Genomic DNA, 25,023 nt, shown 5'->3' on the forward strand with positions numbered 1-25,023 from the left:
ACCGCGCCGACCCTGCGGCGAGGGTAAGCCGCAGGGCCGATGTGATCGGGGACCCCGTTGACAGAGCTTACAGTGTTACGGAAATCTACACTCGGGTTCCTCGTGTTCAAAGGAGTTTTCTGTAAGGCTGTGACCTTGTCGATGTTGCTTTTTCATGCAGTGCAGTGCAATGCTTCCTTTTTCTTGTGTGTGTGAATGTCTAGCTTGTCCTGTGGTAGAACCACAGCACATCAGAGCACCCAGTACTGAAGATCTCTTCCCCCTTTAGCATAGTTTTTCTTTACTGAAGAGCACTTGTGCATCTAAGGCCCCTCCTCTCCTCACCAGTTATGTGTGAGTAGGTGTTTCAAAATGCGTTAGATCTGTAGACATTTAATATTCCGCAGCTATAGATTTGCAACTTAGTACATGTAGTCAAAGACTATGGGTATGCATTGCCTTCTGGCTTGCAGCTTGTATATTCAAAGATAGGTCAGAGCCTACAGCTAACTCTCTGTATTTAAAATACAGACGTTTTAAAAGCCTCATTTACTTGGTTACTGGAGAAGTTTGTTTGACTTGGAACAGGACCTGTGATCAGCTGTCCAACCTCAGTGGTGTGGCCTAGCCTGTTCCCAGAGGGTTGGGTAGTGCTCTTGCCGTCCTCACCATCAAAGCTGTTCCAGTAGTTTTATAGGTGCCCTTTTACTTTGTTCCTGCAGAAACTTTTAATACGGAGAGACAAACTAACTTTTTAGTCTAGGACTCACATACGAGATAGGTAGGTTGCTAGTTTAGATCTCTCCTTTGAGTGACCCTGCTGAGTGTCTTAAAAATAAGTCTCCGCAGAGTGAGTGCCCTGACCATCAGTTATTTTGAGGTCCTTCATTAGCAGTTTTTCATTTAAAAAATAAAAAGGCTTTTGTAAAGTATCATCAAAATTTAAAGGTTCTTAAAAAAATCATTTAACAGGGTAAAAATGGGAGGAAAAAATATTTCCTTACGTAATAGTAGTGTGAGACTTGTAATCCCCCAGGTCTTTCACAAACAGACTGAATACAGATTGGAATTTATTCACACTCATTGCGCAAGCATACCAGCAAAAAAGCTCACGCAAGCAAGTATTTCAAATGTATTTATATACCCTATGTCATAACCTGGCTGAGTTGGAAGAAAAAGAAGATCCTTGGTTCTTTCATATATATTAGTGTTTTCTCCGCTTATGTGCAAGTTATTTTCTCTAGTCCTACCATTTCTGGATGTCATATTATTTGAGACTCAGTTCCTGAACTTTGTATAGTCAGTCAGTGTTATTCCAGTAAAAAGATACGTCATTGTTTGTATATGTAAAATTAGCTGTATTTGTGTCTAGGGAATGAAGACCTAGCTATATAAATCATCAGCTGAGGTGATTTTTGCAAGTAGAAGTTCCCAAGGGTTTCCGTGAAGCATGATGTGTTAGGTTTTCATTTCCGTTTCATTCTTTCTCTTGCTCTGTTTTTATCCGTTATCGTCCCTTGTTATTTCATGGTGAACAGTAGTTCTCTCAGAATTCTTTTATACCGATTTAGATAGCTGTATGATATCCTTGGTGCACAACAGAATTACTACATGTTTTAAAGATTAGTTTGGATTTATAACTTCCATATTTTAATCGAGGCCAGTATAATAGTTTCATTCATTAAACTCTTCAGGCAATTAGGCAGGGCTGTTAGATTTACCATTTAATAAAAGATCTGGAAATTAATAGAGTTGGTCTCGCTACGTGCAACACCAGGCTACAGTTGTTATCTTTATGTTTTGTTTGGGGGAATGTAAGAGGTGATTCTTAACGTGGAAGTAATAGCTGAAGATTCAAAAGGGTACTCTGAAGGGGGAAGTGGTAGCTGTCAGGATTGTTGCAGCACTTACTCTTTTCACGTGGGAGGGACAACAAACAGCATTTACGGTTCTCTGGTGCTCTTCCGTGCCTTTGCAGTATGCTTAATTTGGGGTATCCTAGGGAAGCTTGATAACACAGCTGATAGTACTGTGGCAACCATATGAAGAAACTAATTGTATTTTACATCTGGTGAAAAGGGTTCATCTGAGCATGAATGGAGATATTTCTGCTTTATGCAGATTACACAAAATATTCTTCCTGATGATCCTGAGGCTATTTATACTTCCAGAGACCTGGTGCATGTTTCACTTAATTGCCTGTGACTAGTTCACAGTGTGTTCAAAACATTCTATGATTCTGTGGTGGTGTTTGTTTTTTTAGTTTTTTTTCTTTTTTCTTCACGCAAACAGTGTCTGGGTAGACAAAAGCCTTGTTACTTGAAATTTATAAAGCCTAAATATTATTTCTTACAGGTGTGATTATTTTTTTTAATGGTATCTCCCAGTCATTGAAAAGATATGTGTAGTGTGTGTTTTGAATGTCTGACTAGTCTGATTATTACATATGCACACTTCTGAAAGTATTTTCACCACTCGGGCTCATGCACAATAAAGCCTCAGCCAAAATGTTTAAAAAACCAAAATCGCACGGTGAAGTGGTGAAGATGGCAATAGCAGAAAAACAGATCCTACTGGAAGACTTAAGAAGGCTATTTCTAACTTTATTACAAATAAATAAATTTTCGTTTCAGTTATAAACCAGGGTGGATTAGATCCCATTAATTACTGTAGTGATCTTTAACAAAAGTCCATGACTTAGTGCTGGTACTTTGGTTTGTCCCCTTCCAGTTCCACAGTTGGCTGAAGTGAATGTAAGATTGTTACCACTGAAAAGGGGATCCCAACTCCTGTTTCCTCATTTTTTTTTATTGTGGGCAGTGGTGCTTCTGTCAGTTTTGCTTGCTGGTTCAGCTGGGACTGGTTTGTTTTTATGGTTGACTTTCAGGCAGGTTAGCAAAAAGAGTTGACTTCCAGTAATAACAGTGTAAGGATGATGGCAGGGTGATTGGGAGTGGGGATCACCCAAACTCACATTTTTGTATTAGAAAGAGATTGTTTTAAACTGATGTAAATTTCATACAATGGGCAGATCCGACTGTGCGCCAGTTCTGACATCCGTACAGCCACTGACCTGCAAAGGTTGGATTTCAGCCAGTTCTGTTTCCAGACCCAGTTTATTGCATGACAGTGCGACCGCTGGAGATAGAAGGAACAAAGACAGGAGGCCAGGACCGTTCTTTTGCCAGAGTAAAGTGTAATCACAGGTGAAGGCAGTTTCAGGTGTGTTTGGAAAACTGGGAGATTACTTGTCTTTTACAAAGGTTCCAGTGATCTGGTGGATGGCCAGGCATCTTGCTCTTTGGTCCATGTTACTTGCGATTGCCTCATCCTGTAATAGAGGAAAGGGTATGTTTTGGATATTGAACAAATATTTAGTACTTGCCATGTCTATGCCTTGGGCAGAGGATGCCCATAAATACAAGTACATCTTGCATTGTGTCTTCTGTCAGGGTTGTGTTTGTCACATTGGCAGAAATATTTCCGTAAATGAGAATGTATTTTGGTGAGCTCTGGAAGGGCTTTTTGAGGCAGTTTAAAATTACATTGTCAGTGGTTTACTTTGGCTGTCAGAATGTGAATCTATACCTTTCCAGATGCAATCTAAACCCGTCGGTCTTAAACTTCCAGTGATGCTGGTGAATATTTTACTAGTATATCTAAGAAGTGGGTGCTTGTTTCCTTGGTTGTGCTGTGGGAGGTGTTAACACAGCAGAGGAGCAAAAAGAAGAGCAGAATGGTAACTTAAACCTCCACAGAACAGTTTGCTGGAGGTGGTCCTTTGGTATCACAGGTGACTGTGCATCATTAATTGCACTTTGTAAAGCTAGCTATCTAAATTTCTGAGTTCTATTATAGTGCATGCTTCAGTTGTGTTCTGCAGATCAGCAAGAGCAATCCTTCATTATTGATTATATTTTTGGAGTGAATTTACAGTTAATAGTAGCTTGTGGCTGCCTTCTGGAGGATGGACTGAGGGATGATATGACAAGAATTGAACACGACCTCGTAATGAATCATGGCGTGTACTGCTGCCAACTGAGCTTACACTTGTGGCGAGTATATTAAGTCTACAGCAACAAACATTTCTTGTTTTTTCAAAACAAGCTAGGACTCAGATTGCTCAAAACACATTTTCTTTTACAGCCAGTTCCAAGAATAAGGTGTTTACTGATGTTTCAGTATGGCTACCTGCAAATTTTTGCTTTAATATTCAGCTCTGCAGGTTAGAGTTTTCCAGGGAGTGACTTGATTTTTCAAGCTTGTGTGCTTTCCATATGACAGATGAGTCAAAGACCAGATTACTAAAAAGTTTAAAGGTAACGTTAAGCATGCTGGTTTTGCATTACCTTTCAGTTCTTTTATTTGTATCGCTCATCTCTTGGCAGGTTTCTTTGCCAACTGTCCAACAATTTTTTCTTTTTATACTCACATTCTACAGGAAAGAATATAGTTTAAAAACAAAAAAGCTCTATTTTAGTTGTTAGTAAACAGCTTTCCTCTAATTTGCATATGGAACATGGTTCCAACATCTATGGAACACCAAAAAAAATATTTTTTTCATATTAAAAGCATTAGTCTTAAGAAATTTTTAGGCAGACTACAGGAGAGTTTTTTTTCTTAAATAAACAATTGTCTGAAAAGCATAGCAGGAAATCATGAAACCTTCTTTCTTTCAAGTCAATGTAAAAAATTTGAACTTCACTGGAATTAATATTTAAAAAGTGAAATCTGAAGAGAATCTGTGCTCAAAAAAAGCAGAATGCTTTTGGAGTATTTTTTATTCTCTGTAGGAGAGGATAATTAAATTTTGGAACTAATAAAGTAAAATGCCTTAAGCTCTAAGCAGAAATGGGAAAATTTTTAAATTTATCCTAAATGATGATAACAACAATTAAAATTTTATTAATCCAAAGGAAGACTCCACAGAAAGGAGTGATGAGAAGCATTTAAAGTAAGCTCTTTTATTTGGTAAAAACACAAATACTGTGCCTAAACCAACATAGACCTGACTCTCTTCAGTGAAAGGGAAAACATCAGGATCCTATACAGCTTCTAGTGACAAAATACAAACCAGGGGGGGTGTTTTTTCTTACTTTTCATCGCCTTTGTTCAACGTACAGCAGTAAGTGTCTGTACCTGTTACAGCTTTTAAAAGCCAGTAACAGGTTTCTGTGCTCTTCGAGTTGATAGTGATTATTGGTTTAGTAGTATTCAATCAATTTTAAACATCTAAAAAATTCTAGATATTTCTTTATTTCCATTATATACTTTTCTTTTTCAGCTCGGAAGACAAGATAACTGTTCATTTCATAAATCGTGATGGTGACAAACTAACAGCCAAAGGAAAACCTGGGGATTCACTGCTGGATGTTGTTGTTGATAATAATCTGGACATAGATGGTTTTGGTAAGTAGATTCACTGAATACTGTATTCAGTGTCTAGAAACTGTGTTCTGTTACCAGTTTATTCATAAATATTAATAGAATCATAGAACCATTTAAGTTGGAAAAGACCCTTAAGATCTTCCAGTCCAACCATAAACAAATACTTATTTATGAATTTATTTATAAGACCTAGCTGTACTTTATTTGGATTTTCTTCCCACGTTTTTCCTGCAGGTGTGTAGAGTATTTGGGATGAACCTTGCTTGGATGTTAAAGGAGGGGAATGTGGACAGACTGCTGTCAAAGTGGAATCTGAAAGATGCCACCTGCAGGCTCTTCTGAGCTGGAAGGGTCTGGAGGCAACACAGAACTGGTGCATTTCTAACAGTGTCTGGTTACTTCAGTATTGCCATACTGTCTCAATTTGTTATCAGGCTTTTTGTAGCACAAATTGCTGTAGTGCTTGAGTACTAAGTGAAAAACAACCAAATCCACGTCAGTTAGCAGTGAAGAGCAAAAAGTTTAATTCTTATTGAAGGACTGGGGTAAAGGAGACAGATTCCCTAGTGGAATTCTAACTTGGTACAAGTCCTGTTTAAAATCAAAATAGGAGGAAGTTGTAACACCTCCCTATTCCTTCAGACTTTTATACTTTCCATAGTTAGTTCCAATGAAGTTGTAGGATTCTGCCCATGCAAAGCAGTGGTATTTGGTAATGGCAATTAAATACCTCAGGACAGGTATTTACCTCTGTGCCTGGGAAGATCATGGAACAGATCCTCCTAGAAGCTATGCTAAAGCACGTGGAGGCCAGGGGGGTGATTTGAGATGGCCAGCATGGCTTCACCAAGGGCAAGTCCTGCCTGAGCAACCTAGAGGCTTTCTAGTATGGGCTGTCTACATCAGTTGTCAAGGGTAAAGCAACAGATGTCATTTATCTGGACTCCTGTAAAGCTTTTGACACAATATCCTTCTCTCTAAACTGGGGAGATATGGACTCGATGGGTGGACTGTTCAGTGGATGAGGAATTGGTTGGATGGTCTCAATCCAGAGGGTAGTGGTCAACAGCTCAATGTCCAAATGGAGATCAGTGAAAAATGGTGTCCCTCAGGGGTCTGTGTTGGGACCAGTGCTGTTTAATATTTTAATCAATGACAAAGCGAGATCAAGTGCACCCTCAGCAAGTTTGCAGATGACACCAAGCTGAGTGGTGCAGTTGACACCAGTGTGACACACCAGAAGGACGGGATGTCATCCAAAGAGACGTGGACAAGCTGGAGAGGTGGGCCTGGGTGAACCTCATGAGGTTCAACAAGGCCAAGTGCAAGGTCCTGTACCTGGGTTGGGGCAACCCCTGATACAAATACAGGCTGGGGAATGAAGGGATTGAGAGCAGCCCTGCTGGGAGGGACTTTGGGAGGTACTGATGGATGAAAAGCTGGACATGAGCCAACAATGTGTGCTTGCAGCCCAGAATGCCAACCACATCAAAAGAAGCATGGTCAGCAGGTCGAGGAAGGTGATTCTGCCTCTGTACTCTGCTGAGACCTCACCTGGAGTACTGCATCCAGCTCTGGAGCCCTCAGCACAAGACAGACATGGACCTGTTGGAGTGGGTCCAGAGGAGGCCACAAAAAAGTTCGGAGGGTTGGAGCACCTCTCCTATGAGGACAGGCTGAGAGAGTTGGGGTTGTTCAGCCTGGAGAAGAGAAGGCTGCAGGGGGACCTTGTTGCGGCCTTTCGGTACTTAAAGGGGGCCTATAGGAAAGATGGGGACAATCGTTTTAGCAGGGCCTGTAGCAATAGGAGAAGGGGTAATGGTTTTATTCTAAAACAGCGTAGATTTGAATTGGATATAAAGAAGAAATTTTTTACATGAGTGTGGTGAAAGACTGGACTGGGTTGCCCAGAGAGGTAGTAGATGCCCCATGCCTGGAAACCTTCAAGGCCAGGCTGGATGGGGGCTCTGAGCAACCTGATCCAATTAAAGATGTCCCTGCCCGTTGCAGGGGGCTGGGGCTACATGACCTCTAAAGGTCCCTTCCAACCCAAAACATTCTATGAACATGAGCTTAAGAATTAATAGTACAAACTAAAGTAGGAGGCAGAAGGACAGTTTGCATGAGTGAACAGATAGCATGGAGTGATTAGAGGGAAAAAAAGTAGGCTAGTGTAACATAGTTTGAAATCTGAGGTGTGTTTTATTTAAGTGCAAATAAATGTCATTGCTAGTAATAAAATCTTTGATAAGTTTTTAAATCTCAGACTTATGTCTGAGAACTCTTACATCTAGAGTTGCATACATTTGGGGAAGAATTGTCTTAAAAATCTGTAATGTGTTGGGATAACTAGCTTTATGGATTACTTATTAAATGTGTCATATAGGCTCATGGCTAGTCTGCTTGTATTCTACAGTAAATATTCTCTCAGTCTGTATAAGTATCAGCCATGTTAAAGCATTGTGGTAAAGTGGGGGGAAAAAGATAACGCTGTCAATAAACAGAAGCCAAACTAAAAAGTGGAGGTACTGTAACAGTCTTTAATTTTAACATGTGCTAGTCCCATTTCAATAATCATTTGCTAATGAAACAACTTACCAGGGCAGGGAAATAATGCAATATAAATAATGTAAAAATGTATGTTCTGTGTTTAGAAAAAAGTAATGAGGGAAAAAACGTAACTTAAATCTTACCTATTCTGTCACTAGGGGGCATCCCATGTGCAGTAATAGTAAGAGAAATCTCTGTGTAAAGACTTAAAAAATTGTTGAATCATTCAGCTGCACTCACTTTGCTGCTGCTAGCTTTACAGTTGTGGAAAGACCTTTCACTGTTCAAATAGACTGGTCAGTGTTCTTTTTTCCCCTCCCCAGCCTCCCCCAACATTAAAAGGCTTTAACTACTGATTAAAACAAATTTTACATTATTTGGTACTTTATTTAAACTCTCCTTTTTCACATGCATTTGTATGTACTTGAAGATGTGGTATATTTTAAAAATCAAGTCTGCAAGTACAGTGTTGTGCTCATTTTGAGTATACGCTGTTGATACCGTTACTACATGTAACAGCACGGTGCTTTCTGTATGGTTCTTGTGGTCAGACAATGAATCCCACTGTTTCTTTTTGTAGCAGTGGTTATACATGCAGCCTTGCTTCTCTTTGTTTCCAAAGGTGATATGGTCACAATACTCTTGGTTCTGCGTTCTCTGGAAATGATTAAAGAAGTTAAACTTGGCTAATGTCTGTCTTGCTTTTCTCTTATCAATTTAAATTGGAGGTGGGGGTTTGGGTGCCCCAACCCCAATCTCCACACAAGTATGAAGATTTCACCTTTCTCTTGAAGCTGCATGTTTCTCTTTCAACAAAGCAGAGAACTCTGTGCCAGCCCTATACAGTGGCAGAGACAAATTTGTTAGTGTTCAAACTCTTAACTGTCATGACCTAACTGCTCTAGCAGGTAGATGTAGTTGATCTGTTCAACCTTGGCTCACAGGCTAGATTGCCTGGTAGTACATGTAGGCCTCTAACACAGAGAAAACCATCTCTCTCTAGCATCAGTACCTTTGTTGCTGGGAATTAGTGTTCTGCTGAGTGAGAAGAAATACCAAGTATGAAATCCCTCCTTCCTGTGCTTCTGAGGAATTTTTTTGAATAGAAGGTGTCCTCTGTTGAACTTCTTGAGTAAACCTCAAAACCATGGCGAAAAAGAAGGATAGAAAGACCAACCTTAGGAATAAATTGGGTAGTGTTGATTGCAAAAGCAGACAACACTGTCATTCTTATAGTAGAAAACTTTTCTCTCTTTAAATGGTAGAAAGGGAATTAGTTAGGTATTTCAACAAACTACAACATTCAAGTAAATCTTAATGAAGGAACTGTAGAAATACGATTGACAGTTGAATGCAGACTAGATACATGAATGTGGGAATATATGAAACGTTATTTTTACTAACCAACAGATACTTCTTTTATGATACAGATATGAAGGATTTCTTCTGGAATTCTGCTATAATTTGAAACTTCAGTTTTCTGTTACCTTAATTTTTATTTTTTTTTCCTTTAGGTGCATGTGAAGGAACACTAGCCTGTTCAACTTGTCATTTAATCTTTGAAGACCACATATTTGAGAAACTAGATGCAATTACTGATGAAGAGATGGACATGCTGGACTTGGCATATGGCCTCACAGAAACGTAAGGCAACATAACACTTCACTGCGCAAAGAATGGAAAGAAGAGTTTGCAGATGAGGCAATCCAGTATTCTTAGAATGCCTTAATCAGCTTTTAATGAATAGCTGGATTCTGTTACACAAATGGGACTGCCAGGTTGAAATATTGTTTATCTGAATTCATATTAAAAAGACGTCAGTACTGTTTTTGTAAACTGAAGAGTGGCACTTGCCAGCACTTGCTCTTCAGAGGTGTCTGATGCAGAAGTGGCAGATACTGAAGTATGACAAAACCCCCACTTCTTTCAACGGAAACTTTGCTGCTGCTGTCATGTGTGTGAATTTTTCTTGTTCTTGTTTCCCTTCCCTTCTGTTTCCATTAGTCTGTAGCTAGTTAATGTATTTTATGAATGTGTTTACATTAGTGTTTTAGTTTGGGTCAGATCTTCTTTTCACAGAAGGGTTGAGGTTGGAAGGGACCTCTTGAGGTCATCTGGTCCAACCCCCTGCTCAAGCAGGGCCACCTAGAACCCATGCCCAGGACCATGTCCAGATGGCTTTTGAATATGTCCAAGGATGAAGAATCCACAGCCTCTCTGGTATTTATTTACATTGATAAGATCCCCCTCCTGAGCCTTATCTGGGATCAAAAGTGTCCCACATGGCAGTGGTCCTCACTTGTCATGCTTTGACTCATGTCAGAGTGTTCTTGGAGTGCACAAGCCAGACTCCTGTGGGTGAAACGAATCCCAAAGCGTGCTCTAAATGCCAATGGGCATTTCAGTGCATAGGATTAGACTAGTGGAAGTCTAAAGTAACCCGATGTTCTACATCTCCCCCACCATCACACGCCTTGTAATTAGGGTGTCACATGCTCATCACAGACCCATTCCTAGTGGGCTTTACTACTTGCTGGTGAGCACGTTGCCTGTATCATACCACATGAACGGTAGGCAGCTGTGACTTACAAGGTTTCATAAGCCCTTTCTTTGTGCTTCAGTGGAACTGCTCGTTGAAGTTGTTGAGAATCTTCCCAGACTCTATAGCAAAGGGGCTTTTATGTCTCTGCAAAGGAGTACTCTGAATTAACTTGTTTATCTCCTTATACCAGTAAAGGGAATCCCGTAGTAGTAATTTCTGCAGAGGTCATCTGGTCCAACCCCCTGCTCAAGCAGGGCCACCTAGAACCCATGCCCAGGACCATGTCCAGATGGCTTTTGAATATGTCCAAGGATGAAGAATCCACAGCCTCTCTGGTATTTATTTACATTGATAAGATCCCCCTCCTGAGCCTTATCTGGGATCAAAAGTGTCCCACATGGCAGTGGTCCTCACTTGTCATGCTTTGACTCATGTCAGAGTGTTCTTGGAGTGCACAAGCCAGACTCCTGTGGGTGAAACGAATCCCAAAGCGTGCTCTAAATGCCAATGGGCATTTCAGTGCATAGGATTAGACTAGTGGAAGTCTAAAGTAACCCGATGTTCTACATCTCCCCCACCATCACACGCCTTGTAATTAGGGTGTCACATGCTCATCACAGACCCATTCCTAGTGGGCTTTACTACTTGCTGGTGAGCACGTTGCCTGTATCATACCACATGAACGGTAGGCAGCTGTGACTTACAAGGTTTCATAAGCCCTTTCTTTGTGCTTCAGTGGAACTGCTCGTTGAAGTTGTTGAGAATCTTCCCAGACTCTATAGCAAAGGGGCTTTTATGTCTCTGCAAAGGAGTACTCTGAATTAACTTGTTTATCTCCTTATACCAGTAAAGGGAATCCCGTAGTAGTAATTTCTGCATGAGGGTACGCTTTTTCTTGCTCCAGCCAAATCTTAACTTTTCTGGAAGGTTGTAAAGGCAAAGAAGTCAAGCTCTGAGAAACTTGCTTCAGCTTCTTTTGTGTTATCCTTTTTCCTGTCTCCCAAAACCCATTTGCAGTCTTGAAAAAAAAAATTATACGCCTCCTAAGTGTGAATTTACTTCACTCTTGCCATCTACCATAATTCTACAAATTTTCTGGGACAAACCAATTACCTGGTCTTCTGAGCTGTGCTGATATAAACTTGTGTGATGGAGATGCACTACTATGCTCTGTCATAGGTATTAAGGTAAGGATAAAAGTTTTTTCTTGTCAGTGACTCTCTGGATTTAGGAAAGCTTCAGCTAGCAGCTGCCACGAAGGTTAATGCTATTTTAAAGTGAGGGACTAATCAGAAAGGTTAAAACAAAATTGTTTTGAGTAACTGCAGAATAGTAGAGATTATTGAAAGTAGTAAGATGCAGGGAGACACAAACCCTGGCAAATTAAATGTTTAAAAAGAATACTGAAGAAAAAAATAAGCTGAGAAGTAGCTTGCTAAAAAGTAGAAAATACTTTTTTCTAACCTGTCAGAAGCAGGGATCTTGTCTCCATGAAGAGCCAATAGGTGATGTAGAAGGTGCACTTAAAATATGAAAAGATAACATAAAAGCAAAGTTTCTTTTGCATTGTTGTCCCTAGAGTTGGTATGGACTGCCCATGCACTGGAAGGTTTGCTTGCAGAGGGCTTCCTGGAGTATCTTTCTCAAACTGATGTGTCCGTAGAAGTAGTATTACAGCAGATAAGTAAAATGAGTAGTAACAAATGGTAACAACTATGTAGCATTCACCCAGGAGTTCTGGAGGAATTCAATATAACATTTCTGAACTGTTGCCTGTAAGGCTTAATTAGTTGGTTTAAAACTGCTTTCACGTCGAAGGAAAGGAGATCATCAGAACTGGAGAGCAGTGAGTCTGATTCCATACTGGGCACACTAATTGTGTGTATGGACTGCTGCTTTTTTATAGTTTCTACTAAATAATGGTAAGGAAAGAATTCAAAGAGCTATTTTAGAAGGAAGTAACAGATACAGGAGTTCTTCAAATGAGTCACGGAGCATGAAGAAAGATCTTGCAGTTCATATAGTTTACGTGGGTCCAGAAATCCTATACTAAGTTTTGAGTTGCAATGGGATAAGAGCAAAGGCTGTGTAAAGGATAAGTAATTGGTTAAGAAAAAATAAAATTTGCCTTGAAACAAGGTAGAAGTATTTGGCTGTTCTGTTAAGAGTATGTGATCAACAGTGTGATTTGAAAGTGATCAGTGCTAGGTTTTATGTAGGGAGCATATTTGTGAAAGACTTGTAAAAAGAGGATGAAGGGTAAGGTTTGTGTATAGTGCTGTATTGCTCAGTGTGGTAAAATCAAAAACTGTCAGTGAAGACACATGCAAGGATCTTGTGCCATGGGGTGACAGGAAATGAAATTTGGTGTTAAAAGGTGCAGATAGATGCATGTGGAGAGGTGAGTCGAACAGTGGTAACTTTGCATACTTGAAATAGGCTGTTGGCTAGCTAGAGTCTTTCCAAGAACATCAGCTTAAGGTTTTGTGTAAAACAAAACAAAAAACCCCCAAAAACCCAAAACAAAAAAACCAACCCACCCCCCAAAACAAAAACCCCAAAACCCCACCCCTCTCAAAGGTGAATGGAACATTGGCAATATTAAGTACAAAAAGGTAGAAACCCAGCAAATACCATTATATGACAATCCAGATTCACCATATCTTTATGCTTGTGCAACTCTGACTTCCTGTTTTGTTGGGTGTGTTCTTTTTTTTTTTAAGGTACTAGAATGAAAGGAAATAAAGGGAGAGCCTATAGAAGTGGTTAAAGGTGGAATGGCTTTCATGCAGGGATTGACTAAATCATCTTTTTGGGGGTCCAAGCTTCTTCATCTTTAAGGGATTGGGGAATCCATTTAAATATGTGTAAAATTGTAAATGCTGTGAAAGAATTTGAGTAGGAGAAGGTAGTTTGTTTCTCGGTGTTATTTAGTGCTGCCTAGGGTTTTTTTTGTACTGTTCATGTAGCAGGCGTAAAAAAAAAAAGGCAGTTTTATTTCACATTAAGTGAATCCATTGCCACACTGTGGAGTACATGCGTGATTAGTGTTGGTCTTTAGTGAAAAACAGACACTTCAGTCAAATTCAGCCTTATAGGCAATGCTATGTTTAAGTATCAGAAATTGCATCTCTCTCACAGATGTAATTTCTAAAGCTATTCTTACAGGTGCATGTTCATGAGTGAAAGTGTTCTGTATTTATAGATACATGCCAGTAATTTGAAGTTGACTTATAGTCATTTACATAGAAGTATTACTATCGTGTATAGTACTGAATTGGGAGCTTTAACAGTTGATCACTACATGCATGAAAGAGTTCTGTGTAGATATTAATGTAGTATGATTTTTTTATAATATCTCTGCCTACATTCTGATAGTGATTAAGTTATTCAACTGTTGCTACAGAACACTGCCCATCCTTGCTGGCGTTTAAGTATTCTATACTTGAGTACCAAGGCATGGACATTGGATTAAAGATATCCCAGCAATAGAAGTGGCTTGTGGTGGTACTACATCTTTTAATTGCTTGCATGCAAGATTTTTTTCATGCTGAATGATAGGTAAAAAAATGAAGGATTGCATCTCCTCAGGTGCCATGAGTATTTTACCCTCCTTCTTCCTACTTTTCTTGTCTCTTCACTCTTGCCTTTCTGGCTTAATGACCCAGTCTTGAGTTGTTTAGTTTGAAAACAGTGGGCTGTCTTCCAGCCCTGGATGGGTTAGGCTGTGCTTTTTTGAGGCTTTCATTCAGATTCATGGCCTTCATCTCTTCAGATGTGCCAAATGTCCCTTGGGAGATCGAGTGTCATTCCCTGCACTTGACTGAACTATCAGTGGACCACTGAAAATGGAAGAGCCACCTTTACTGTATGCTGCCTCAGCAAATAGGACGTACTCTGTATACAACTTGACAATGTACTGAACTCTGTTACTTAATGTAAATCATGATTATTGCCACGTAAATCTTTGCGTTGATGCATGCAGTTCACTGCTGGTCTTGATTAAGACCATGGACAAGGGTGGCTGTTTCTAGATCATAATGTGTGTGGGATGGCTGAATGTTGGAGGCATAAAGGGGAAAATGCTGTTGGATATCTGATTGGCTAGAACTAACCACGTTTAGGCTGCCAAATCTGCTTGAAGAAATCGATGGATGATATGACTGTTCGAGTACCAGAAGCTGTTGCTGATGCTAGACAATCAGTAGATATGAGTAAAAACTCCTAAAAAAAAAAAAAAATATCTTAGGGGTTTTAAAGAAGCTTAATTATTTTTATAACTTATTTTTAAATGTGTAATTAAATATGGAAACTTACATAATTGTGAGTTATTTTATATGACTATCAATATTAGATGAATGCTATTTTAATTTTCTTTATAAAACCTCCTATATTTTTACGCTTAAAATGCAATAATACCTCTTATAACTGATCATTGGATTATAAATGTTGGCAAGTGTATTACAGACTTCATATAACATTATTCTGCCAAAACCTTTAATGACGTTTGAAAACTGGATCACTTCTACCAGAATTCTAAAAACCCCTGGGCATTTCTAGGTTTCAGACCTGGATGTGTGAGCGAACAAAACTTGTAATACTGCATGGGGTCTTCTTAAAGTGCTGTCATTAAAGATGGTGTACTCGGAGCTAATTCATGTTCTCAGTAAAGAGTGGATTTTCAGGGTAGGGATTTTCCAAACTTTGGAATCTTAATGAGATGTGGCAAATTTTGTCTTGCGAAAGTACTGTTAAAACCATGAAATCTAGGGGCTGGTGCAGAATGTTGGCACCTGCAGCTTAATTGCTGCAGTGCATCTCTGTTGCCCGAATAGAAGTCAATAAACCTCAACTGTATTCATGTCTGACTACACCACAAACATGGGGATACACATGGCTTAGAAGAGTAAAGCCTTGGAGCTGTCTAATGGGAGAGCATAACCACTGGAGGTAAATGTAAGTTCTTGACGTTCCCTGAAGGTGGCTGAGTTGGGATTGAAGAGAGTGATGCTTGTCAATGTAAGATTTGTTCTGAAGTCTTCGTCCCTTACTTTTCCAGTTTTGAGCTTGTTCAGGAGGCAGTCTAATGTTGGCTAGGGTTCTCAGCTTGAAGAGATTGCTGGATTCTGGGCCTTGCTCTCGGGATCATTTCAATAATGGTTGATGTGAAATGACCAAGTATATTTATTCCATAAAGACGGACTAGGTTCCCCAGAAGGGGTAGGGCGACCCCATGGTGGGATAGCGTGTGGACTGATGATGAAGAGCTCTTCAGTTGGATCTTGTTATAGTCTTTCTAAAGTAGACCAAAATAAAATAGCCCAAGACTCTTTATTATTCTCTCCAGTTTTTGTTGCCTAAACACTTAAGTGAAGTGGTTCTCATTAATATAATAGTTACACCCCAAAATATTAAAATAACCTTACAAGGATAGTATCTCATATACAACATGTTTATTTACATTTGAATGGTCTAATGCATTCAGTAATGCTGCAATGGCATCTAGACATCTTTTCTTGCACTATTATATTAGTGAGGGGGGGGGGGAAGTACTTTTCCAGTGTCAAATATTGGGATTATTCTGAGCTTGATAAGGAGGATGAAAAAAGAAGTCCCTCTGTTATAAAAAGAAGTATTTTCTAGAACTGTGTTGAAAACAGATCTAGTTCATATTCTTTGATTTCTTCTCTGAGTAGCTATTGCTTTGTTTCCTGGTGTCCCCTTTGGACTTTCCCCTAAAACAAGGTATGCCTAACATGGTCTGCTCAGAACTTAATCATACAGGGTTTTCAGAAAACGTTTCCTATCTTATCCAAAATACGACTTTAGAGTTGAAATTTCCTGGCTTTTTGAAAGACAGAGAGCGAGGTCGTGGAGAAGGGTGGAAATAGATTGAAGAAATGTTCTGCAGATACTGCTGTCTTCCTCTTCAGCTGCTGTGACTCTAACCATAATTTAGAGGTTACCCTCCCACAATCGGGCGCTAAGGTAAATCGGTTCTCACTTTGTATTGCCTTTGTCCTGAGTTCATTTATATATGGTCATTATTATTAAATCTTGAACTTTTATTTTTTACATGAGACACAGGTCTGTAGCTTCCAAGAGAGGGAACTCAGGTCATAACCAGATGTACTGTGCATTCTTACACAGGAAAGAAGTCGAAGGTTTCAGTATAGCTGTGGGGTTTGGGGGTAGGTGTTGGTGTTCGGGAGTTTCCTTGTTTTTTCCTTTGGGTTGGTTTGTGTGTATGTGTGTTGCGAGTTTTTGTGTGTGGTGGGTTGTTTGGTTTGGTGTGTGTTGTTTTGTGTGGTGGGGGGTTTTTTTGGATTTTTTTTTTTTTTTACTTACAGCACCAGGAGCTAGACGTCCTTTCTTCAGGCCGCAGCGTCTGCCTGCATCGTCGGCCGGGCTTTTCTCGGTTCTCACTTTGTATTGCCTTTGTCCTGAGTTCATTTATATATGGTCATTATTATTAAATCTTGAACTTTTATTTTTTACATGAGACACAGGTCTGTAGCTTCCAAGAGAGGGAACTCAGGTCATAACCAGATGTACTGTGCATTCTTACACAGGAAAGAAGTCGAAGGTTTCAGTATAGCTGTGGGGTTTGGGGGTAGGTGTTGGTGTTCGGGAGTTTCCTTGTTTTTTCCTTTGGGTTGGTTTGTGTGTATGTGTGTTGCGAGTTTTTGTGTGTGGTGGGTTGTTTGGTTTGGTGTGTGTTGTTTTGTGTGGTGGGGGTGGTTTTTTTGGATTTTTTTTTTTTTTACTTACAGCACCAGGAGCTTCTCCTTGTGGGAATCTTGAAGCACTTAACACTGTGTTAAACAAAGGTGAAACACCTCTCATGCGACGGTTTTCTTTCTAAGCCAAGGTTGTTTCATTGTACATTTCCTGTGACAGCTTCTCATTACAAAGACTTTGACTCTCCTGTAGTGTGCCTGTGGAAGGAATTATTTAGCACAGCAGGGCAAAAAAAGGACACTTCGAAGTTCATTTTGAATTCTGGAGGTACCCCATATTGCATGCAAATGGAAATCTCAGAAGGCAGAGGAGCTGACATGTAATCCCCAAGATGCACAGCTCGGAGAGATACTTGTTTCTTTATTGTCAAAATGATTTGCAAATAAATCTTATTTTATACCACTTTCTGACACACTTTGTTTGTATTGATTTTTCTTCCCTTTTTTTTTCCAAGTCGTTGAATCTATTTCTGGGTGTAAAATGGAACATAACAGTTAATGATGCACATTCAAGTGTAAGTATTGTGCAGTGTCAGACCGAGGAAGGAGGCGCCTGGCACTTGGGTGTCACTGTGTCGTCTCGTGCCGGGGGAGGCTCCATCATCCAGGCTGCAGGTCGTCACTGGGGAAGGGGTAGAGGTGCCTTCCCCAGGCAGTTGGTTACTTCTCAGTCAGAAAAACTTCTGACTGTGAAGTTCACAGCTTTTGGCTGCAGGGCTCCAAAAGACTTAAGGCAGACACATCCAAGCTCAGTTCACATCCCACTTGGAGGCAAGTTGAAAAGGCCACGTCCAAAAAAGCTGCAGTGGAAGTGGCAGCACATCCCCCACTCATCGCTCTGGGTCTGGGGAAGGTTCCCAGCAACCCGACTCCCTTTTGCCCTCACAGAGGACAATGTGGTTACAAAGACAGGGTAGACTGAAAAATCCTTGTTCCTTGAGGGAGGAAAGAAGTAAACCTTAGAGAAGAGACGCTCAAGCTGAGTCACTGAGGTATTGGACAGTAGAAAACGTTGGAAAGGGGCTGCAGCTGCTGTAGGTGACTCAATGGTTTCTCAGTCTGAAATGATGTGAGAGGGGAATGGGGTTTTTCTGCGTTGTGAGGGGCTGTTGCCTCTCTGGGTGGCCGTGGAGGTCCATGCACCGCTGCAGGCTGTAGTGTCGTGGTGCTCATTCTCTCCCTGTTCTGCTGCCAGGAGAGCAACAAGAAGTGTGGTCCATACATGAAACAACAGGCCTTAAAAGCAATCCTGAGATTTACTTTCTAATCTGGCCACCTCTTCCTTTTTTCATGAAGTTAAATGGGGGTGTGTGTGGGGGGGTGTGGTGTGTGTGTGTTGATGTGAACCAGTCCAAATTCAAAGAGGTTGTCTTAAAAGTACCTTCTGGCCAGCTGTGATTTAGCATTTGCAACTGGGGTGAACTCTTCCTCTAAAGCAGTGGTCCTGTTGTGCACAGAGGGGTGTCTCTGGGGTTCCCCTCTGTGGTTCTGGAAGCTCCCTTGACCGCAGCCTAGCAGCAGAAGCGTTATTTTGAGCATCGCCTAACTGCCCATGTGCTTTTCCGCAGGTGGTGTTACTTCAGCCTAGCCAGTGTCATCCCCCTTGTTCCTAACCCCTTCCACATCACAGCGCCTTCTTCCCCGAGCGGGTGGACTTGGCACAACTTTCTCTATGTCCGCTTAGGTACAGCGGAGCTTTCACCTTCCTGTTTCTGTCTCTCTTACAGTGTGTCTGTGCTAGAAATCAGGATGAGGTCTGAAATTCAGCTGGTGCTGACCCCAGGTGGTAAATCCCTGCAGCACAGTGCTAAATTTGGGAGTGGGAACTGCACAGCATGCTAAAGCAGGCGTGTGTGGGAGCCCAGCCCGGCTACAGCTTTCGGATGGAGCTGGTTACTGCAGAGCTGGCGCAGGTGTCTCGATGCGAAAGAAACCTAGGTTCAGTGTTATAGTGGAGAAGAGCTGTTGCTGGATCAGGCTGGGCTGCCAGGGCTCTGGGTACTCCGGCGGCGAGGCTGAGTGGGTAGTCCCATGGCCAGACAGACGTACAGACACACATGCGTCAGCCACGCTGACCAATGCAGGCAGAAACCACGGAGGCAGCCCCCCCCGGCTCTGGGTACTCCGGCGGCGAGGCTGAGTGGGTAGTCCCATGGCCAGACAGACGTACAGACACACATGCGTCAGCCACACTGACCAATGCAGGCAGAAACCACGGAGCCAGCCCTCTCCCTGGTGAGCCCCAAGCCCCTGCAGGCAGCAGCCTGTGAGCTGGTGGGGAGGGAGCCTCTCTTGTTGACCGTGGGGCTGGTGGCTCCCCGGGCAGCCCTGGGAGCAGCCCCATCGGGCTCAGCCAGCTCCGGTGAGGTTATGGGCGTTCCCCTGCCTGTCCTGCTGCCTCTGCTCCTTCCTGAGCCCTCAGTCACATAACCTAACACTACTCAATGGCGGGACAGGGCATTTCTGCTCCTGGTTCGTCCAGTGGTGCAGCAGGCAACAGGGGACGCGTTGTACATGAGAAGTGATAATGGCACGGGGCACTGGTGCTGCATAAGTAACCATGTCCAGATACTCCTGAGAAGTTTGTGGGTGCCTGTGGCAGCTACAGCTGGGTGGGTTTTCTTCCTTCTGGCATCAAACTGCTGATGGGCTGAAACCTCTGGGTTTGGAGAGGTCTGTCCTGTCTCACTGAAGGAAATGCCAGGCCCTAAATGGCGTTTCTCCTTCAGACACTCTTAGATCACAAATGGCTCTCCTTAATCCAGTTTTGGATCAAACAGATATCCAGACAAGTTGGATATCTGTATATATAAGTATATATATGTAGTGGTGTATACACCACGACACTACATATATATACATATAAGCCCAACACACTCTGTCCTGGCATGGAGAAGAAAAAAACAACCCATGTCCCTTGCCTTGAGGTTTCCTGCCCTGCTGGGGCAGCACAGGAGCCTCTGAGTCAAAATTCATAGAATCTTAGAATCATTTAGGTTGGAACAGACCTTTAAGATCATCAAGTCCAACCATCCAAGCACATCTGAGCAGGTTCAGAGGTGGCTTAGCAGCTCATTAATCCTTCCTCAAGTAGCAGCCCTGCTTTGCATAGGTAAGCCAGCCCTAGCTTTTGAGCTGGTGAACGCTCGCAGGCTCTACTGGTAATGGTTTGGAAGAAGAAGGGAATTGCCTTCCTAGAAAACTCTGACTGGAGGGGAGAAAGGGAAGGAGAGTGAGCGAGCTGACGCAAGATTGCAGCCATGCAGCTGCAGCCTCTGGGATCCAGGAGGAAGGCAGACATGTACCACCCAGGGAGCCAGCGGCGGGGTTTGGCTGGGGATAAAGGTAGAAGGTCTCATCTCAGAGGAATGTTTAACAACGGATGGAAATAGCTGTAAAAGAAAACAAATGGTGTCACAGAGAGAAGGCATATGATAGCTGGGAGTGATGGGGCAGCTTGCTCGGGCTGTGGTGTGGTTCCAGGGGACTGATGAGCGTCAGGAGGGAGCACAGCAGGGGATGACTGGAGCAGGAGAGTTTCTGCTTCAAATTTCAGCACTCTTTTTTTTTTTTTTTTTTTTTTTTTTTTCCGCTTCTGGCCTAATTTAGTTGTTATGATCATGCCTGCCATTGGATTATCGTCAGAAATTAGGAAAAAACACACTCTGCCCTGGCATGGAGAAGGAAAAAACAACCCATGTCCCTTGCCTTGAGGTTTCCTGCCCTGCTGGGGCAGCACAGGAGCCTCTGAGTCAAAATTCATAGAATTCTAGAATCATTTAGGTTGGAACAGACCTTTAAGATCATCAAGTCCAACCACCCCTAGGGTCTGGGGCAACAGAGCAGAGCTTCCCCGAGGGTGAATGTTGTCCTGGCAGGAAAGCTCAGGAGACTGGGATCTTCCTCCACTGCGTCATGTATGCAGCAAATGTATTTCCAACTCCAACAGCCTGCGTTTCAGCATTGCACACGAGCTCCGCATTAAAAATTACCTTTATTAGAGATCTCATTGCTAGTCTTTATTCTCTACCACTTTTGCATTTAATTAAGTATTTGTCTCTAGATAAGAAGGATGGGAAATCTTCCCCTTCTGATTTGCCTGTTATAGTAGGTATTTTCAAAGGTAAAAACACCTAAAGGAGGCATCAGAGACCTTTACACCGGCACACAGAAATGAAGGGGGAAAACCAATTACCAGGGAACAGGGGTTAATTCTTAGAACAAAAGTACAGAATAACTGCAGGATATTTGCTATGGTATTTCATTGCTTATATAACTGGTGGTTAATCAGTGCTGCCAACTGCCCAGCGCTGGGCTGCTCCTGGTTTACCATAAAGCCCCGCCTTCACCATAAATTATACATTTAATCCATTTCTGCTTCCTTCCAGCCAAAGCGCCTCTACAATGGCTCTAGATCCCAGGAAATTCGTAACATTAAGCTTCCTCTGAGGGTCAGGTGCCAGAAATTGTTACTCTCTGGCAAAATAATTTCCCCAAATCTTTTTGCTAGCAAGTGAAAAATGAATCCCAGCTCCGAGCCCAAAGTGGGCTTGAGCTGCGGTACAGTCAATAGTCAGTGCAAGTACAACTGCCCCAGCACTTGCCGTATTGCACAGGGCGGGCGCAGTCAGCAGCTCATGGTTTCTGCAATGAGATATTATTTACCAGAACAATAGGGCTTTTTTTGCTCCTTCAGATCTGGGGTGCATTTGAAAATACGCAGGAAGGTCCTCGTGCTGAAAACTCATGGTCACCTTTAAGCCTGGAAGGAGACCCGTGTTATTGAAGGAATTCATTCCCAGCAGCAGATTTGGGTGGGTGCTGCTCTGACAGCAGGTCCGCATCTGTAAACACTTGACCCAAATCCAGCGGGGGAAGCAAAAGAGCCTTTAGCTGATCCTTGCCACTTGCTCCCCGTCTCTCCAAAATAAACAGACTGGTATGTTTTGGTTTAGCAAAAATATTGAAACAAATTGCCTTTGACACAAGTCACAGCACTATTTCAGAAGTGAAAACAGCAATATTCCTTCCATAGCATGTGGAATATTTAGGTATAAAAATAAACCACCTAGCCAGGCCCCGCTGGTGTGTGCCCTGAGCTCCCAACCCTTTGCTTCCTGTGCTGCTCCTGCCCGAGAGCCCCTGATTTATCGACTGTTTCCCTCCTGCTCCCTCGCCCGCAGCTCCTCACTCAGATCCCATGACTTCAACTCACTCTGTGGGTACGTCTGGTTTGGGGTTTTTTTCTGCTCCGTTTCTGTCCTGTTTATTCTGTTTCTTTGTCAGAGAGACATTGGGTATCCTGCAAAAATTTCCTTCATACCGCACAAGTCAATATTTGTATTAAATGTAAACTCTGCTCGCTTAAATAATTGTAAAATTCTTCAGCTTTCTCTGACCACGATGCCTGGCATCCTGACGGGGTGAACTGCTGGTAGAAATAAAAGCCCCTCCAGCAGCCCAGGGAAAGGGCGTGGGAGCTGCTCCCAGCTCCAGAGCTGCATCCTTGTGTTTCAGTACTGGCTGCGGCCCCTCTGCAGTCCCTGGGACCTGGAGGGGGATCTCAGGGCTTGACCCTGGTGTAATGCTGAGGGACAGCTCAGTGCACAGCACCGTAGAGGAGCAGCCAAAATGAATTTGCGGAGCACACGTTTTCTCAGAATCATAGAATCATTGACTCATAGAATCGTTTAGGTTGGAAAAGACCTTTAAGATCATCAGGTCCAACTGTTAACCTAACCCTGCCATGCCACCACTAAACCATGTCCCTAAGCACCTTGTCTACCCGTCTTTTAAATACCTCCAGGGATGGGGACTCAACCACTTCCCTGGGCAGCCTGTGCCGATGCTTGACAACCTTCCAGTGAAGAAAGTGTTCCTAATATCCAATCTAAACCTGCCCTGGTGCAACTTGAGGCCATTTCCCCTCGTCCTATCGCTTATTAATTGGGAGGAGACCAACACTCACCTCGCTACAGCCTCCTTTCAGGTAGTTGTAGAGGGTGATAAGGTCTCCCCTCAGCCTCCTCTTCTCCAGACTAAACAGCCCCAGTTCCCTCAGCCACTCCTCATCAGACTTGTACTCCAGACCCCTCACCAGCTTTGTTGCCCTCCTCTGGACATGCTCCAGCGCCTCAATGTCCTTCTGGTAGTGACGGGCCCAAAACTGAACACAGGATTTGAGGTATGGTCTCACCAGTGCCAAGTACAGGGGCACGATCACTTCCCTGATCCTGCTGGCCACACTATTCCTGATACAAGCCAGGATGCCATTGGCCTTCTTGGCCACCTGGGCACACTGCTGGCTCATATTCAGCTGGCTGTTGACCAACACCCCCAGGTCCTTTTCTGCCCGGCAGCTTTCGAGCCTCTTCCCCAAGCCTGTAGCGTTGCATGGGGTTGTTGCGACCAAAGTGCAGGACCCGGCACTTGGCCTTGTTGAACCTCATAGTGTTGGCCTCGGCCCATTGCTCCAGCCTATCCAGATCCCTGTGTAGAGCCTTCCTACCCTCAAGCAGATCAACACTCCTGCCACACAACACCAGAAAACATCACGTTTCTGCTGTGTGGCATTCCCCAAAGATTCTCCTGCAAAGTGCTGAAGATACATCGGATGGCTGAGCGTACAGCAAGGGCCAATTTAATTAGTGACTACTTACAATTCTCATGTCTGAACAGCTTCATCCATCTCCGCATCCTTTGTACACTGTCTCTGCCAGGCACAGTGCTCTCTTCTATTGCTATTAACTTTGGTAGCCTCCCTAAAAAAAAAAATTATCATAATTACTTCCAAAGAGATGAAGCAGCAAAAATCTCGAGCCTGCTTTCTGTTTTCTCCTAGGTTATCTGCCAGTCTGATGCCATCTGTAATGTCAATGCGCTCTTTTTTTTTAGTTTCATAGCCTTGATATTTGTGCTTTTGAAAAAAATCCCCATTGCTGATACCTTCTTGAGGTCCTGGCTGGGAACTTTTTGACTTTAAAACTGAATTTCAGGCTGTAGTATTTTCACAAGTACCACTTTTATTTTGTCATGGAAAATGTGAAATAAATTGCTGAATAAAGCAATTTTTTTTCTTGAAAAAAGTGTGAAACTTTAATATTTTTCTTTTCGTATTGCTCTTCATATAGTGAAAGCTGTTCATTTAAAAGGCATGAGCAGAAAATCAGTTCTGTTGGTTTGCACGTGATACCATTTAATTCTGGTAAGCCTGTTCATAACGTTTCCCAAATCTGATAATAACTGAAATTGCCTTTAAGCCTGTCTATAGGCTCTGAAAGATCTTTTCCAACATCACATTGTCTCCCACAGTGACGGACATGGGGCTGTAAGCACCGGGTTGGGGAGTCACACAATGACAGAACGGTTTGGGTTGGAAGGGACCTTCAGAGATCTCCTATTCCAGCCCCTTGCGTACTTGATTAGGCAACATAAACATTCTGCATCCAATAAGTTTATTGCATAAAATTTCTAATGTATCCAATAAGTTTATTGAAGAACTTGTCCAGATTGATTGTACTGAAATTTGGTTTGTTTTCACAGACTTCAGTGGTTTAATCTGTTAAACAAGTCCGCGTACATTATAAAACAGTTGTCATTAACTTTTTTTTTAATCAAGTATAATACCAGGAGTATTGCTCACATGTGACATTGTCTCAATTTGATCTACAGGGAAAAAAATTACACTTTCTTCCATTAAAAAACAAGTAAACAAGTAAACCAAAAAGAAGTAGAGGTGTCATCCAGTCCTGATGGCCAAGTGTTCATCGGGGCTGGAGAGCCAGGGCAGAGTGGTTGTGTGTCCATGGCTGGTGGCCACAGCAG

The 25,023-nt window shown here is 42.3% G+C and overlaps 1 protein-coding gene across 1 annotated transcript; it reads left to right on the top strand.

Moving 5' to 3' along the window:
• Window positions 1-2: 2 nt before the first annotated feature.
• Window positions 3-16,005, top strand: FDX1 (ferredoxin 1; the record flags this gene model as incomplete). Its single annotated transcript, XM_035903777.1, has 4 exons — window positions 3-121; window positions 5,264-5,388; window positions 9,432-9,563; window positions 14,575-16,005. Coding segments are annotated over 4 exons (489 nt in total), but the record flags the coding sequence as incomplete, so codon positions are not given.
• Window positions 16,006-25,023: the final 9,018 nt, after the last annotated feature.

Source organism: Egretta garzetta, unplaced genomic scaffold (genome assembly GCF_000687185.1).
Source record: "Egretta garzetta isolate BGI_Z169 unplaced genomic scaffold, ASM68718v1 scaffold401, whole genome shotgun sequence".
Lineage (NCBI taxonomy): Eukaryota > Metazoa > Chordata > Aves > Pelecaniformes > Ardeidae > Egretta > Egretta garzetta.